Source organism: Chaetodon trifascialis, chromosome 3, assembly GCF_039877785.1.
Source record: "Chaetodon trifascialis isolate fChaTrf1 chromosome 3, fChaTrf1.hap1, whole genome shotgun sequence".
Classification (NCBI taxonomy): domain Eukaryota; kingdom Metazoa; phylum Chordata; class Actinopteri; order Chaetodontiformes; family Chaetodontidae; genus Chaetodon; species Chaetodon trifascialis.
This window is the reverse complement of record NC_092058.1, coordinates 12517243-12531058: the sequence shown is the minus strand read 5'-3', so window position 1 is coordinate 12531058 and position 13816 is coordinate 12517243. Positions and strand designations below refer to the sequence as shown.

The following is a 13816-nucleotide window of genomic DNA, read 5'->3' as shown; positions in this document are numbered from 1 at the left end:
GGCTTTCTCTGGCTTTCAGGCGAGTTGTGCAGAACACAGGGACAACATAAATTTGACTTCTCACTGGGACTCTTCAGTCGAACGCACAGCGAGGGAGAAAGCATGCTCGTATTATTGATCTATAATTAACACAATTAAGTACAGCCATTACTGACGATAATGAAGTCATATGCACCAGTGCCGCCATGAGGCCTCCAGAGGCTCGTACTGTATCACCAAATATAAACTGCAGGGATGCTCCCATAGTAACTCTTAAATGGCTCAGAGTCTTGTATAATAACTTTTCTGTAATTTAATACAGTGATAGAAGAAAAAAAGCTTAATTGATTTTGAATGAAACAACAATGAATCTGAATGATGGGTATTGTCTTGAGATGTCTTTATAGTTGTGCAATTAAAACATTCTTTTGTCTTAACGAATTCTGTTTGACAATGTGAAAACAAGAATCTGTATTCTCATCAATCAATAACAATAAGACCCAATAAATAGAAAACTAAATAAACCAGCAGTAACAAAGAATAAAGAAATAAGAATATAAATGCATGGATGGGTAAATTAAACAAATTAAGTTTACATCCAGGGGTCAATAAAGTTTCCACTTCAATGTGATTAAATAACGGAAATTAATTGTTGTAGCATAAACTGTTAACGTAAAGAAGTAAAACAATAAAGAATATATTTATTACATCCATTAGGTCACTGCAGCAGCCAATAGTAACAAATAAAAAAAGGAAAACAAGAAAATTTAGAATAAAAATGATCAATAATCAATCACGAACACTTAATGTTTAAGTGTTCGTGAACTGATACATATACAACTACATATATTCCACTAAACAGTAAAGGTACAAACAGAAGTTAAGACAAAACAGACAATACATGTACATGCAGACATTAATATGAAAAACTGTATCTGAGTTAACAGGGACACTCGTAATGTAAACCAAAGCTCCTCAGAGGAGCAGTGCCAAGAGATCCTGAAATCCTGCGGCTCTGGATATTGTTGGGGCTGTTGTGGTTGACATGTCTCCTCAGTGTGGCATGGATTAGTCTGTAGGTGCTTTGAGGATTTGGAAAATGCCAGAGTTAGTGTTTCCCACTGCTGCCAGTCTTTTGGTCTCTGTAAACTCTGGATTTAAAGCAGTGTTTGCCACTATCTCCGGCTAGTTCAAAACGGGTCTTTAATTTATTCAAGGATGTGTGTTGACTACTTCCCTGTTTGTGACAATCATGAGCAGGATATCAAGGTGCAGCCAGAGTCTGGAGAATGTTTTTCTGTTAACATTGGCTCTAGTTCTCATCCACGGGGCCAATGCCACTACGTGTAAAGTAACTGGGAGGAGGATTACGGTCTCCTAAACCGAGGCTATGAATTCTCTCCAGTAAAAGATGTCTTATCCCATCCAGGTGAAGGGAAGACAACCACCTTCTGTAGAGGAGTTAAGCTATTGCAGGATCTCATTATTAATTAATGTGTGTACAAGGGATTGTGAGATGAGTGATGGTAAAATGCACCCGCTGCTGTAATGTAGCTGATGCTACTTTACTGCAGCTGTGGTGCTGACGGGGGGAGCTAAACCATTTTGTATGCTTTTTGGCTGTTTTGACCCTCACCTGTAAGTAGTAACCAAAAATTATGATGTGAATACACGCAGCTGAAATCCTGCAAAACTTCAAAGTCTATCCTGGAAAGGGTGCCTGAAAAAGAAATCCAGAACAGACGAGGACATACAGCAGGGACAACATGCCCAGCTGGCATTGGATCAAGTACTGGAGGTGTTTGGAGGAAACTGCTGCAGAAAAGGTCACCTGGGGTATTGTACTTCTGAAAAGCTGCAACAAAGGAGATGGATGACGTATGATGCGTAAATGTATCATGCATTCACATTACTGTGCAGAAGCCAAGATACTGTACATATTCTGTAAATTATAAAAAAAAAAGGTAGCACTTAAATGTGTTACTTCCTCGCAGGCCAGATCAGGAGCTTATTCAAAGAAGGATGCAATATAAAAGAATCTATCATAGACTGGATCAAAATTCAACACATGTGCATAGATTTATATTGCATGTCTCTATTGATTGTTAAAACACAACAGTAGCAAAAGACAAGCTTGTTTCACTCCTTGACTGTAAACAGTGTCCGATTGCAGTGGGAGGCAGCGCAACACATCATCTATTAGTATGCACTTTGTCCCTCCTAACTGAGAAATAATACATTATACACAGTATTAAAGCCAATACCACGCATGCATTATACATTTCTCTGTGAAACATGCACAAAGAAGAAGAGGAAAGAACCCCATCTATCTATCTATCTATCTATCTATCTATCTATCTATCTATCTATCTATCTATCTATCTATCTATCTATCTATCTATCTATCTATCTATCTATCTATCTATCTATCTATCTATCTATCTATCTATCTATCTATCTATCTATCTACACCCACATAAACAGATGCAAACCTGAAAAACACCACTGTCTGAGTTTTCTTTATGATTTTCCAACATTTAGCTCTGATTCTTGGACTCTTGAACATTCAAGAATTATTCAACAGCTTCTTGCTGCCATGCCGGCACATTTCCTTAGTAGTTAGTTAAGGGTGCATAATTGAACAAACACGGTAATCCATAATAGAAACACAGATGTCGGTGCAAAATGCATGCATTCATGCTGAATTTCTTATGGTGTTAATTTAATCAAAGATAAAAATGGACTCTAATTAATGAAAAGTTTAATGTTTTTTAGATTTCAGAAATCTAGTGGTTAAGAAATACATGAAAGTTTCCCCTCTGCACTGCTTCACTGTCAGCTGTGCTACCTTATTTATTTCACCTCTTAGCTCCACCCCTGCCACTGCCTTGCCAGAGAAAAGTGGAAATTTCCAGTAATTCCTACTGCTTTGCAAGAAATGCTCCTCCTCCTTCTAGTTTCCCGCCTTTTGCTCTACCTGCTCTTTCCTGCTGGAGACCTCGTGGCCCTCTGCAGCTGAAGCTTGTGGTGCCCTGCAGACTTTGCTCTCACAAAGAGAGAACTACCCTTGACCACACAGACTAAACATTACATGTTTTTATGCTTCTGGCATCATTATGGGTCTATAACTCAATGTACAAAGCCACAGAAATGTCTTGTATTGAACATGTTAAATGTAAGAGTGTAATCTCTATTTAATTTGGAAGACAGCCAGACTAGTAACACAAAGTGTATTAATTAAGTGAAGTGCTTTTTTTAATGTGCAATTTTCACTGAGAGAGCTTGTCTAACTGTTTCTTTGGTTGCTATTTTGAAAGTACATACTATCTTGTTATCCTCTGAATAGCCATTAAGGATTAAACTATGTGTAACTATTACATTAGCCCTTGAATGATGAGTGAGGGTTGGGTTGGGATCACAGAACAGATGGTGGATTTGCATTTCTATTTCTCTGGCTGATCTGACATTCTGGTGTCTGGTTTGTTCTGGAGATGTCGCATGCACCAAAGGTTGCCTAACTGACACATCTGAGAATCAAGAATCAAGAAACGTGTCAAGAGTTTTGGAGATGAAGAAGGTGTGGCTCAGATATGTAAAACAAGATGACATCTGCTACCGTTACGGCCTGAGAGGTCCAGGGTACCTCTGCGCTATATCTGTGGTTTCATAACTTCCTCTTAATTCAAGACCACTGCATAACCATGTACACATGAGCAGCCCTGATGCTTGAGAGAGAGTCATTTTAGGTAGACTGCAAATAAAGCCACGAGGCAGCTGGAGTGGAGAAGTTTGAGTGTGCTGATGGCATGAGGCACACTGACCTTAGACCCATTGTGGAGCACCAACAAAGAGCCATCTGCACAGCAACCAAAGCTGAGATGAGGGACTCACACACAGGGGGACCGAGGAGGGGGGAGGGACACAGGGACCTGCAGGGTGTAAAAAAAGGGAAACAGATCAGTGATAAAGAAACCTTTAAACAGGACTTGATCAGCCGAAACATCACAGCGGTCGACGCTAATATCTCAGAGGTTCGTACACAAAGGAAACAAGGAGCAGCACAACATATGAACCCAGAGTGTACGCGGAGCTCTCCACTGCTGGTGGAGTGGAAGACAGGAGCTGCTGGCCTAATCGCTCACGAGCACATTTCCTGCCTCCTCGCATGATGAGATGAAGTCAAGTGAAGCTGTTCGAGGCTAATATTTAACCCAGACCTGCATCTCAAACACGGTGGGTTTCTCATTCACTCCTCCGACAGGCTTCGCCTCTGCGCTGATCTCAGCTGTAACAACATCTTGGTTAATATTTTTGATGTGAAAAGGTTTTTTTTTATCGTGCAACCAAAAATCTCGTTGTTTTCACATGCAAATATGGTGCATTTCAAAATGGTGAAAACAAAGACAAAATGGTGTCAGGGACATCTGTAAAAATCACAAATGTTTCACAGGTAGGACATGAGAGTCAGGATTGCTTAGCAACAGCAGTGAAAAAAAGAAATAAATAAATAAAAATCTTGCAGCCTGTGTGGTAACAGACAAACTGATCCTGCTGCCACCCAGTGGTGGACAGCTCATACATGTTGGGGACGAACCGGCACTGAAAATGAAGAACGGCTCACTTCTCCAAATCATGTATGTGCAGTAAGACAAAACAGGCACGATTACCTGCCAGGTGTAAACCCCACAACTGAAAAGGGACGTGATAGGAAAAGAGCAGTATCCTCTTTCCTTCCTCAACACTGTTCGAAAAATACGTTCAGTCATTTGATTGGCTGGAAAACGCACCAGCTCTCATGGCTCATGGCGGGTGGTTGCTTAGCAACACTCATGGGAGGGTGGGATGTGGGCAGGAGGGTGTAAGTGTTGGTGGTGGTGGGGGTGGGGGGGGTTCTGGGTGCAGGCAGACTGACTGGGGAAATACCTGGCACTATTCCCAAATAAACAAACAAGAGAGAGAGAGAGAGAGAGAGAGAGAGAGAGAGAGAGGAGGACGGAGCGGGAGACAGAGGACAGGGGTGTTGTCCAGATAACAGTCTTGAGTTGAGATAAAGGGAACAAGGAATTTTATAAGAGCTAACACGGTTTGTTCCCAAAGCGGAACAAGACCGGGGACAGGAAGTAGACAGCACTTCACTGAAAACTTTGCCTACAGTGAGATGAAAGTTGACAAGAACTTTGCAATCCACAATAAGCTGCTGGTTGCTTTTAACAATAATGGACTCCAGCATTAGTTTTTGCAGAGACGCAGTGGAGCTGAGGGAAAGACTGGTCTAACAGGACACGGCCTGTCTAACAGTTTGATGAGGAGCAGATGAGTCGGCCGCACAAATGCGTGTAGTTCCCAGACAAGAAACGCTACCTGTGCTTGCATGTTTTCGTGCGTGCGGTCGGGTGTGTCTCTGCCTGGATTATATCTTCTTAATTAGGATGAGCGGAACAAAATAAACATTCTCAACCGCTTGCTGTGTTTACAAAAGAGTGACAAGAAGGCCTAAAATGTCAAGAGATGAGGTGTGAAGCAGAAGTTGTGCTAGAGAACGGGGAAACTGTTGAGCTGAGGGAGGAGAAAAGGTGGAAAATGTGCTTATATGGAGAGGAGGGGTGCTGCTGCTGGTAGGTGCAGCCTGCAGAAGGAGGTGGGCCTTGGAAATGGCTGATGCAGGCGGTCTCTACAGGCAATGAGGACTCTTTGTCAGGAGCAGGAAATGAGGTTTCTGTTGTGATTAAAAGGAAGGTTTCTATGGCAATGCAGAGAGCCGTGTGCACAGAGAATTTGCTGGGAGTGGAGGGGGGCTAAGTGAGAGTAGGATTTCAAAGAAAGCAGCCTCCTCCATCTCATCTCCCACCACCGCCACCCCTCTGCTTTTCCACAGCGCCCTTTTATCTCTGATAATCTGTTTTCATAGCCACACAGTTGAGACTGCAAGGGGGATTATCTTGAGCAAACCAAGTCATTGGCCGATCAGTCATAAATGTTTACAGAGTAGCAGTTTCACTTCCTGAAATTGCTGATGTCTAAACCTGGGTGGGAAAAAAACCTTTCACAGATAAGCTAATTAAAACCTTGCAAGACAGATAATAAACATAATGAATATGTCTTTCTTATTTTGGCAGGTAAGCACATGTCAAATCAGCCCCTTTCCTTGTACAGCCCATAATAAAAAAAAGTATGATGGCATCAGTGTGAGCTTTAAAACCTAAATATAGCAACGCGCTTTGTTAATTGTTTCACTGAGCTGTGAGTATAAATATGCTTCTTAAAATAAGTTCCATCCTGACGTTCTCTTTGGTACAGAGGAAGTTGCTCTGCAGCAGTGACTGCCATCTCTGCCCCAACACGGGCTTGCTCCAGGATGTTTGGATGACATTTGAAACTCCTGAGGATCAAAGTTAAGTTTTCTATCCTTGCACGTTGCAAACTACAATGACTGTTTTAGAAAAAAAAGACCCACTGGTGCACATGGGAATATCTTCCTGGCATGCCTGTGCTAAAACGGGATATCTGACTGAGCATAAATATGGACTGGTGTTAATGATTGTGGTGTACATGAACAGAGAACTCTTTTAATGGAAAGGTAATAAAATAATGATGCTGATTTTATACCAGAACCTGAATAAAAGCGTGGTTCACCAAATCAAATGGGAATAGTCTTCATTATTCCACCAACAAAAATTGAAAATCAGTGTGTACGGTGAAGCACTAAAGGCTCCTCACCTCCTTTTTGGAAACAGAATCAAGGTCTCAGCATGCCAATTACAATTACAAAAGGTTCTGCTGCCCCCAACCTTTCCTTTTGAGCATAGCAGCAAGTATCATGTAATGAAATGCTGCCAGCGAGGGAGGGCTGTACTGAGACCAGATTGTATAGTCGAAGCCAGATGGCAAGTCACACATCAAAAGGACAGCTGGTTACCAGAGTCTGAAAAGGCATCTTTATAGCTCCAAACCTAATTAGTTACAACTAAACAAATCACACCAAGATATAATATACAGGCCATGCCAATGATTCATCATAAAAGGTGACGTACACAGTGCATAATTGAGCTTTAAATGTTTATGTGTTCAAGCTGCAACATTTCAAAATGTCCAGTCAAGCTGATTCCATCAGCGGTCATGGCCACCATTGATCTTTATTACATTAAACAATGAAAGCAGGCCCTTCCACTGCAGATGATGCGGATGAGGATCCCATTTTTAATATGCGTGCATTAGCAGCACTGATCAAGTCAATATGTCAGATCAGTGCATCTTCCAGGGAGCGCTGTCTGCCATCAGACTGCTGGTTAATCTTTGAGGCTTTGGTTGCTGCCTGCTGGACTGAACTCTCTTTCTGCAGAACCTGTAAATTATACCCAGGAAAATCAAATAAACAAAACTCTTACTGTTCATGACGTAAATAATAATAATAATGATAAGTGGAGAACTGTTGCACTAACCCCTTTCATTATTCTTTTGCGAAGCTCCTCCTGTGAAAGTGGCCGTTCTTCCTCATCAGTGAGAGGAGACTCTTCTGCATCGTAGTCCACACTGAGGAGTCCAACAGACACACTCGTCAACCTGATGTGGTTCAATGTATGTACAGATGCATAAAAATGAACAGACAGGAGACTCACCTCTTGATTGCAGATTGGATGTTGAGATTCTGCTGAAGCAGTTCTGGATTTTGACCCAGAAGAAATTTGGGCAGGTCTTTCGGATTGTAGTCCTTTTCCAGATCCTGTAAGAAGAGGAACAAAAGAAAGTACCGTGTGTTACACAGGCGTGCATGTAAGAGAAGGTTGTCGTACAGAAGTACAGAAAGCTGAAAGGTTACTTTTGAATTGAGGAAAGCTTGTATGGTGAGCAGCTCATTGGTCTTCTGTTCCACCAGACCCAGGTAGGACATGATGTTGTTCTCGCTGATCCCTGTAGAGGAGCCCAGCATATCCTCTATCACAGAGCGGTCGCACTCCATTTTAGAGAAGATGCTGTTCACTCCTGTGAGATGGAAAAGACAAGAGTCAGGAGCACCTGGAGCTGCCTGTGCGTTCTTCTGTGTTCTAAATATCCAGTCTAACCTGCAGAATGTTTTATCTTAATCGTAGTCATGAGGTGTGTGTGTATGCAGACACTCATGCATTTAAGAAAAATCTTTTACAGTCTGTAATTTCCTGATAATGTCAGGGGATGTTTGCTGGGAAAAACAACTTAACATGACACCAATTTTACAAAGAAAATAGGTTGTCCTTGAAAAAAACTACTGATGATTCATTAACTATTGGACACTGCTCTTCGTATGTGATGAACTGTATACTTGCCTGTAGACAAATTTCACATTTTTCATCTGAACTGCTGTGACAAAAAGACTCCAGGTTTTGTGTGTGTGTGTGTGTGTGTGTGTATGTGTGTGTGTGTGTGTGTGTGTGTGTGTATACTAACTGAAAACCGCCTCTATTTCTCCCATAATTAGTACAACTGACATTTTTCTAGGAAACTTCTGAGGAACTCATAAAGTATGGACCTGTAAAATAAATCGTTCCCAAACCTGTTTTAACCTCATCCAGGATTTTGCTTATGATGCTGGCTTGTTTTTCATAGTCCTCAGCTCGGGACTCGGTTTCCTTTCGTTGCTCATCAATCTCCCTCAGCAGAGAGCGATGATCTTGCTCCTGTTGCAAACCTGCTACTCGAAGCTGCTCGATCTCTGCTTGAATCTGCAGATTCACACATTTCAGCACAAACACATAAATACAGATTACTGATATGAACTAACAAACTACATGCTCCCCTTCATTCGCTCTAACTGCTGTCAGAAATGACCTCCTTAGCTTTCACTTCATTTGCTCAAACTTAATAGAATTTTGTGAGAAGTGGACGACCCCATCCTTTGAAGTCACTGGTTGCTCATTATCTTTGTGGATGAGGAATTAAATCCATTCCACTGTTGCACCGAATAAGAATATAGACAAACTCTGTAAAGTTGAAAATGGAAGAAGTTAACAATGAATGTGTCCACAGGCAAATAGAGTCAAATAGAGGAGACACTCTCACCTGGCTGATTTGATCCCGCAGTGCCTCGGCCTCATTGTTTTGCTCATTTACAAAATTGAAGAGGGCAAAGTTCCGGTCTTCAACTATACAGGGAAACAGTGAGACGGCAGTGAAACACATTTAAATCTCCTGAGCTGAGATTATTCTCGCTGTCAAGGTGGGACCTTAAATTGATTTTGCTTTAGTGTTCGTCCAAAGGTAGAGGAACGTGGAGAAAGAGGTGGCTGTAAGTATGGTGTGATTGTCTATAAAGCAAATCCAAATATATAAAATAAGAGACATTTCTGCAACACAAACTGAACAGATCTGAAGAAAAAATGACTGTAAGAAGCATTGTCTTTGTGTATGGGTGAGTCACGTCAGCTTGGTCAGACTTACCCTGCATGAACCTGATGACCAGCATGTCCAGGTTGTCCTCCCCTGTCACAATCTGGATCTTCTCCAACACCTCCTCTAGAGCATCCAGAGGCTCTTCCCCCGAGTCCATCCTCCTCTGCTCCTTCAGCTCTGACACTGGGACAAACAGGCACCATTACCTTTATATAACAGCAGCGCTGTTACAAAAGGCCCAAACAAGCTAACAAACAGTGAAAAGGATCCTCTTATTTCCATCACAGTGTTCAAGGACTCACTGGCAGGACTGACTGTGCTGCACTCTTGTTTCTAAGCCAACAGGAGCGTTGCCACTCTTTTCTTTCTGCTACTTTTTCGTTTCATTGATTGAATGTGGGGTAATGACACAGTTACCGTGGCTTCTGTCTGATTGTTTCTGCTGTAAAATCTTGGGAATGTAAAGAAGTTATGATCCTATGAGGTCTGTACTTTTGTTTCTCCACAACGCGTAGTTCAGAAGCGGAAAATACACCATTATGCCCCCAAAGCATTGTCAGTGTGGCTCTAGTGGGCTTTTTTCCCACTGTGTCAAAATCATTTTATAAGAACCTTACATCTGTGCTACATGGAGACCAGATGGGATTCCTCTCTCTAGCTTGTGGGATGTACTGCATTAGACTGTGCCTTGGCACTCATAAAGCACAAGCTGAAAACTGGACTGGATGAACACAGGATAGTCACTGCCAGTGTTATTATCATCACGATAGCATAAGAAACATGTTTGCCATTATAATGATTATTACTGTGTCAAAGCAGCACTATCAGCTACAACACATTAGGTGTGGCTTACGCTGCCTGTGTCCGATCTCATGGCCGTCTTCCTGCCCGCTCCTCTCGCTGCACTTGGTGGTCATGAACTCTTTCAGGCTACACTCATGTGCAATAAGTCTTTCCAGTTCCTTCATCTCGGCGTTGTACTGGGCAAGGTCCTTCACTGCCTTCTCCCTCATCATGGTCATCTTGGACTGAGCCTCCACTCTGAAGTAGAAAGCTTTATACATAAGACATTCAGCAACCAAAATCACAGCGTGGTTTTTTACTACATTATGCAACTGTCTCAAATCTAACCTGGCATCATAAGCTGCAGTGGACAGGCCGACAATTTCCCCGATCTTCTTACGGACATTGTGGAGTTCCTACAACACACAAGAATAACACGGAGACTAAACAGAAAAAGTTAAAAATAGTTGGGTGCCTCGTCCCTGAATGATCTACGGTGTGACCTCTGACCTTGTCCAGCCTGTTTCGTAGCTGCTGGAAACGGATACGCTCAATATGGAGAGTCTGTAACTCTTCTCTCAGATGGCTGTTTTTGGTCAGTTGCTCATTGAAGCGAGTCAAGGCCTGGACGGGATATAGGCAAACTTTAAAATCATATACTGAAATACAACATAATAATATGTGAACATATGTGCAACTGATGAACGAAGAATGACTGTATGTCTATTTTCTAGGTAGCTTGTGGTATTGAGTGACTCACTCTGTTCAGCTTGTATTCCAAAGTGCATATGGCCTTCTGAGTCCGCCGTACCTCAGACCTCTGGGTGACACTGGTACTGACCTCCCCTTTTCTCACCTCTGCCAGCTTCAGCTGCATGTTTGTGATCTGCCCACATTACAGATGCGTGACATGAACTGTGATGTGCGACCACAAATATCAGTGAACATGAAACTAGAATAAGTGTGATATAGTGTAAAAGACTTCATTCACCTCTTTCTTTAGCTCTTTTTGACACTGCTTCTCTTTCTCCAGCTCCTCCTCTAGCACGTCTCTCTGCTCCAGCAGACCACGAAGACTCTGGGTGTGCTCGCTGTCCTGCTGCTGGCGTGAAACGCTCTTACACGCACCGAGGTTTCGATGCAGCTCCTCCTGCTCCTTCAGCAGCTTTTCTATCTCCTGCCTTCATCCACATCACATAAACAGGCGATCAGGCAAACAAAAATAAAACACACACTGTTGAAAATGTGCTGTGGGTGTCGCTGTTATTCACTGTTGTTTGCGTATCTGCTCTCGGGCCTGAAGATTGTAGGCCTGCCGATCTCCTTCCATGATCCTGAACTGTCTCTGCAGTTTGGCTATCTCTGATTCTGCAGAAAAAACAACACATGCACATTGTGGATGTTTCATTCATACAACCTAGACTGCATAAACTAGTTAATACTAACAACTTTACCTGTACCATCAGTATCCAGCTCACTGTTGTCTGAGCGGGCACTTGTGGCCGATCTTCCTCGAGGCATGGTTTCACTGGACTTCACAGGTTAAAAATGAAAAGTAAAGTGATGCTGTTATCAGAGAATACTGAACGTGTACTAGTGGAAATATCATCGATCTCTGTCCATCAAGTTAACTAAAAGCTAGATTGAAAGCTGAATATTCAGCATTCAAAATTCAATACTTTATTGCCACATCAACATGGCCGACTGGAATTTAAGTTATTAATAATTGATCTTTTCCAGTGATTACCTGGAAGCAGCATTTGATTGGTATCCTGTCTGCATATTAGATCATTAGAATAAGACTTAAGAAGGGACATTAATCTGTATACATTAGATTAGTTTTGAAGTGGAAGTTTATGTGATTTTATCTGAATTCTGTTGACATGCCTGTCTTTGAGTCTCCTTTATTTACCTGAAAAATGTATTTAAAAATGCATGGCTTTTGATTTGACTGTTGCATTTTGTGTGATACTACATGTAAAATAATGCAGAACATCAAGTTTTGCATTAAACAATACACATTTTTTAATCACAAACATTTGGTGTGTACTGCTGCAGGTTGCTTTTATTTACAGTACATGTGATTAATCAAACCTAGATGTTAAATTGAGGCTTAAAATCATCAACCAGGACAGTTAATCCAAGGCATCATATTCTAGGGCAGGTCATCAAAACAACAGCATCGAGCTAGTTTAAACAAACACCGCCGCCATGCTTCTTTTTGCTGTTATGGAAGACTTGATATATTGAGGATTAGCTTGGAAAGAGTTCGGTAACATTTGAAAGGTGTCGAAAAAGTGTCCGTAAATAAGTATTTAACTCACCAGCTAAAACTTTAAAAAGTAAAACAGCGTCACCTCCCACGACAGACAGTAAGCTCACCGCAGCCTGGGTTGTTAGCAACCGTCGCTATGTGCCGGTCCTTCCGGGCCCTGAGTTTGGTCTCTCAGGCAGCAGTGAGGTGCAGTGAGGTGCAGTGAGGTACACGATTTCCAGGTAACAGATCATACTACCCCACAGTGTTTGTTGTTAAGATAAGCTCCACCTTCACCAGCCGTGATGATAAAATCATAAAAGTGTTGATACAGTAAAATAAGTCATGCAACGACGAAAAGGCAAGAGTGCCTTTACTCTTTAAACTTAAGTGCATTTTGATTATTGTACTTATTTTAAATGCAGGAAATTGCTAATTTTAACTTATTTATCTAAAGGATCTGTAAGGGCGCAAGTCGTATAAAGAGCGTCTTGCTGAATGCAACCAGGGGAAACCTTAAAGGAAAAAAAAAGTTTAAAGAAATACTTCGATTCTTCTGTTATTGCCCCTTTATTGATATGTATCCTGTGTGTTAGCAATGTCACATAAGAAAACGGATAGAATATAAAAAGTGTTTTCTATTACAAAATCAACTACAAGAATCAGCCTACTGTGGTCTCTTTATCATAATGGAAAAAAGAGACAATGTACATTTAATTTGAATAACGTACTGTCCCTGAGTTTGTGTTTTTCATGATTATCGATTCATATTTCATTATAGGTCAACTTATTATACCAAATGTACAGTATGATTTGTAGCTTATACTGCAGGCCTAAGCTAGGTAATTCACAACCATTATTTGTTAATAATAATAATAATAATAATAATAATAATAATAATAATAAAGTTTACTTGTATAGCACCTTTCACACAGGTGTTGCAGCTGAAAATGCTTTACAAGAAAACAATCACATGTACCAAGTGGGTTCTTTACATAACATAAATATAATACAAAAATGGACATAAAAACAGACTGAGTAAGATTGAAAAGTATAAAAAGCAAAATAAAGACAATGCATAAAACCACACAATAAAATAACAAAATATAGGTAAAAATATAGTAGAATATGGATAACAGGATGGACACAAAAACAGATAAAAAAAAACAACCAATCAAACAACATTTTCATAGAGATGCAGCAGTGTGTAAGCGCAAGGCAAAGCACAAAAGTTTCAGACCCTTATCAGGAAGTCAAAGTTAGTTAAAAGGTTAAAGTGAAGAGATAAGTTTTAGCTTTCTTTTGAAAATATTCTGCAACTTTCTTTCAACTGTTGCTGGAAACCCCCAGTAAACCAGCAGCAGATGATAGCAGTGTTCTTGAAGGCAAATAATAAATTAGTTAGCAATGTATCTTGGTCCAAGTCCAATCAGGGCT

General features: G+C 41.1%; 1 protein-coding gene across 1 annotated transcript; it reads right to left on the bottom strand.

Annotated features, from left to right (window-relative positions):
* Window positions 1-6893: 6893 nt before the first annotated feature.
* odad1 (outer dynein arm docking complex subunit 1) lies at window positions 6894-12558 on the bottom strand. Its single transcript, XM_070959206.1, has 15 exons — window positions 12450-12558; window positions 11580-11658; window positions 11397-11493; window positions 11117-11306; window positions 10886-11011; window positions 10636-10749; window positions 10474-10541; window positions 10196-10383; window positions 9391-9525; window positions 9013-9095; window positions 8507-8675; window positions 7796-7959; window positions 7596-7699; window positions 7419-7509; window positions 6894-7321 (listed from the first exon to the last, which is right to left on the bottom strand). The coding sequence occupies exons 2-15, from the start codon at window positions 11644-11646 to the stop codon at window positions 7217-7219; spliced, it is 1701 nt and encodes a 566-aa protein (XP_070815307.1). The 5' UTR covers window positions 11647-11658; window positions 12450-12558; the 3' UTR covers window positions 6894-7216.
* Between the last annotated feature and the right edge of the window lie 1258 nt (window positions 12559-13816).

What these genes read in the sequence shown, in the direction of transcription:
- odad1 (XM_070959206.1), bottom strand. Translation starts at nt 11,646, where the DNA reads ATGCCTCGAGGAAGATCGGCCACAAGTGCCCGCTCAGACAACAGTGAG. An exon ending in TGAGATCGGACACAGGCAGC is followed by an intron (nt 9,526 to 10,195) that starts GTAAGCCACACC and finishes TGTTTGTCCCAG; the next exon opens with TGTCAGAGCTGAAGGAGCAG. An exon ending in CCTGGATGAGGTTAAAACAG is followed by an intron (nt 7,960 to 8,506) that starts GTTTGGGAACGA and finishes TCCATCTCACAG; the next exon opens with GAGTGAACAGCATCTTCTCT.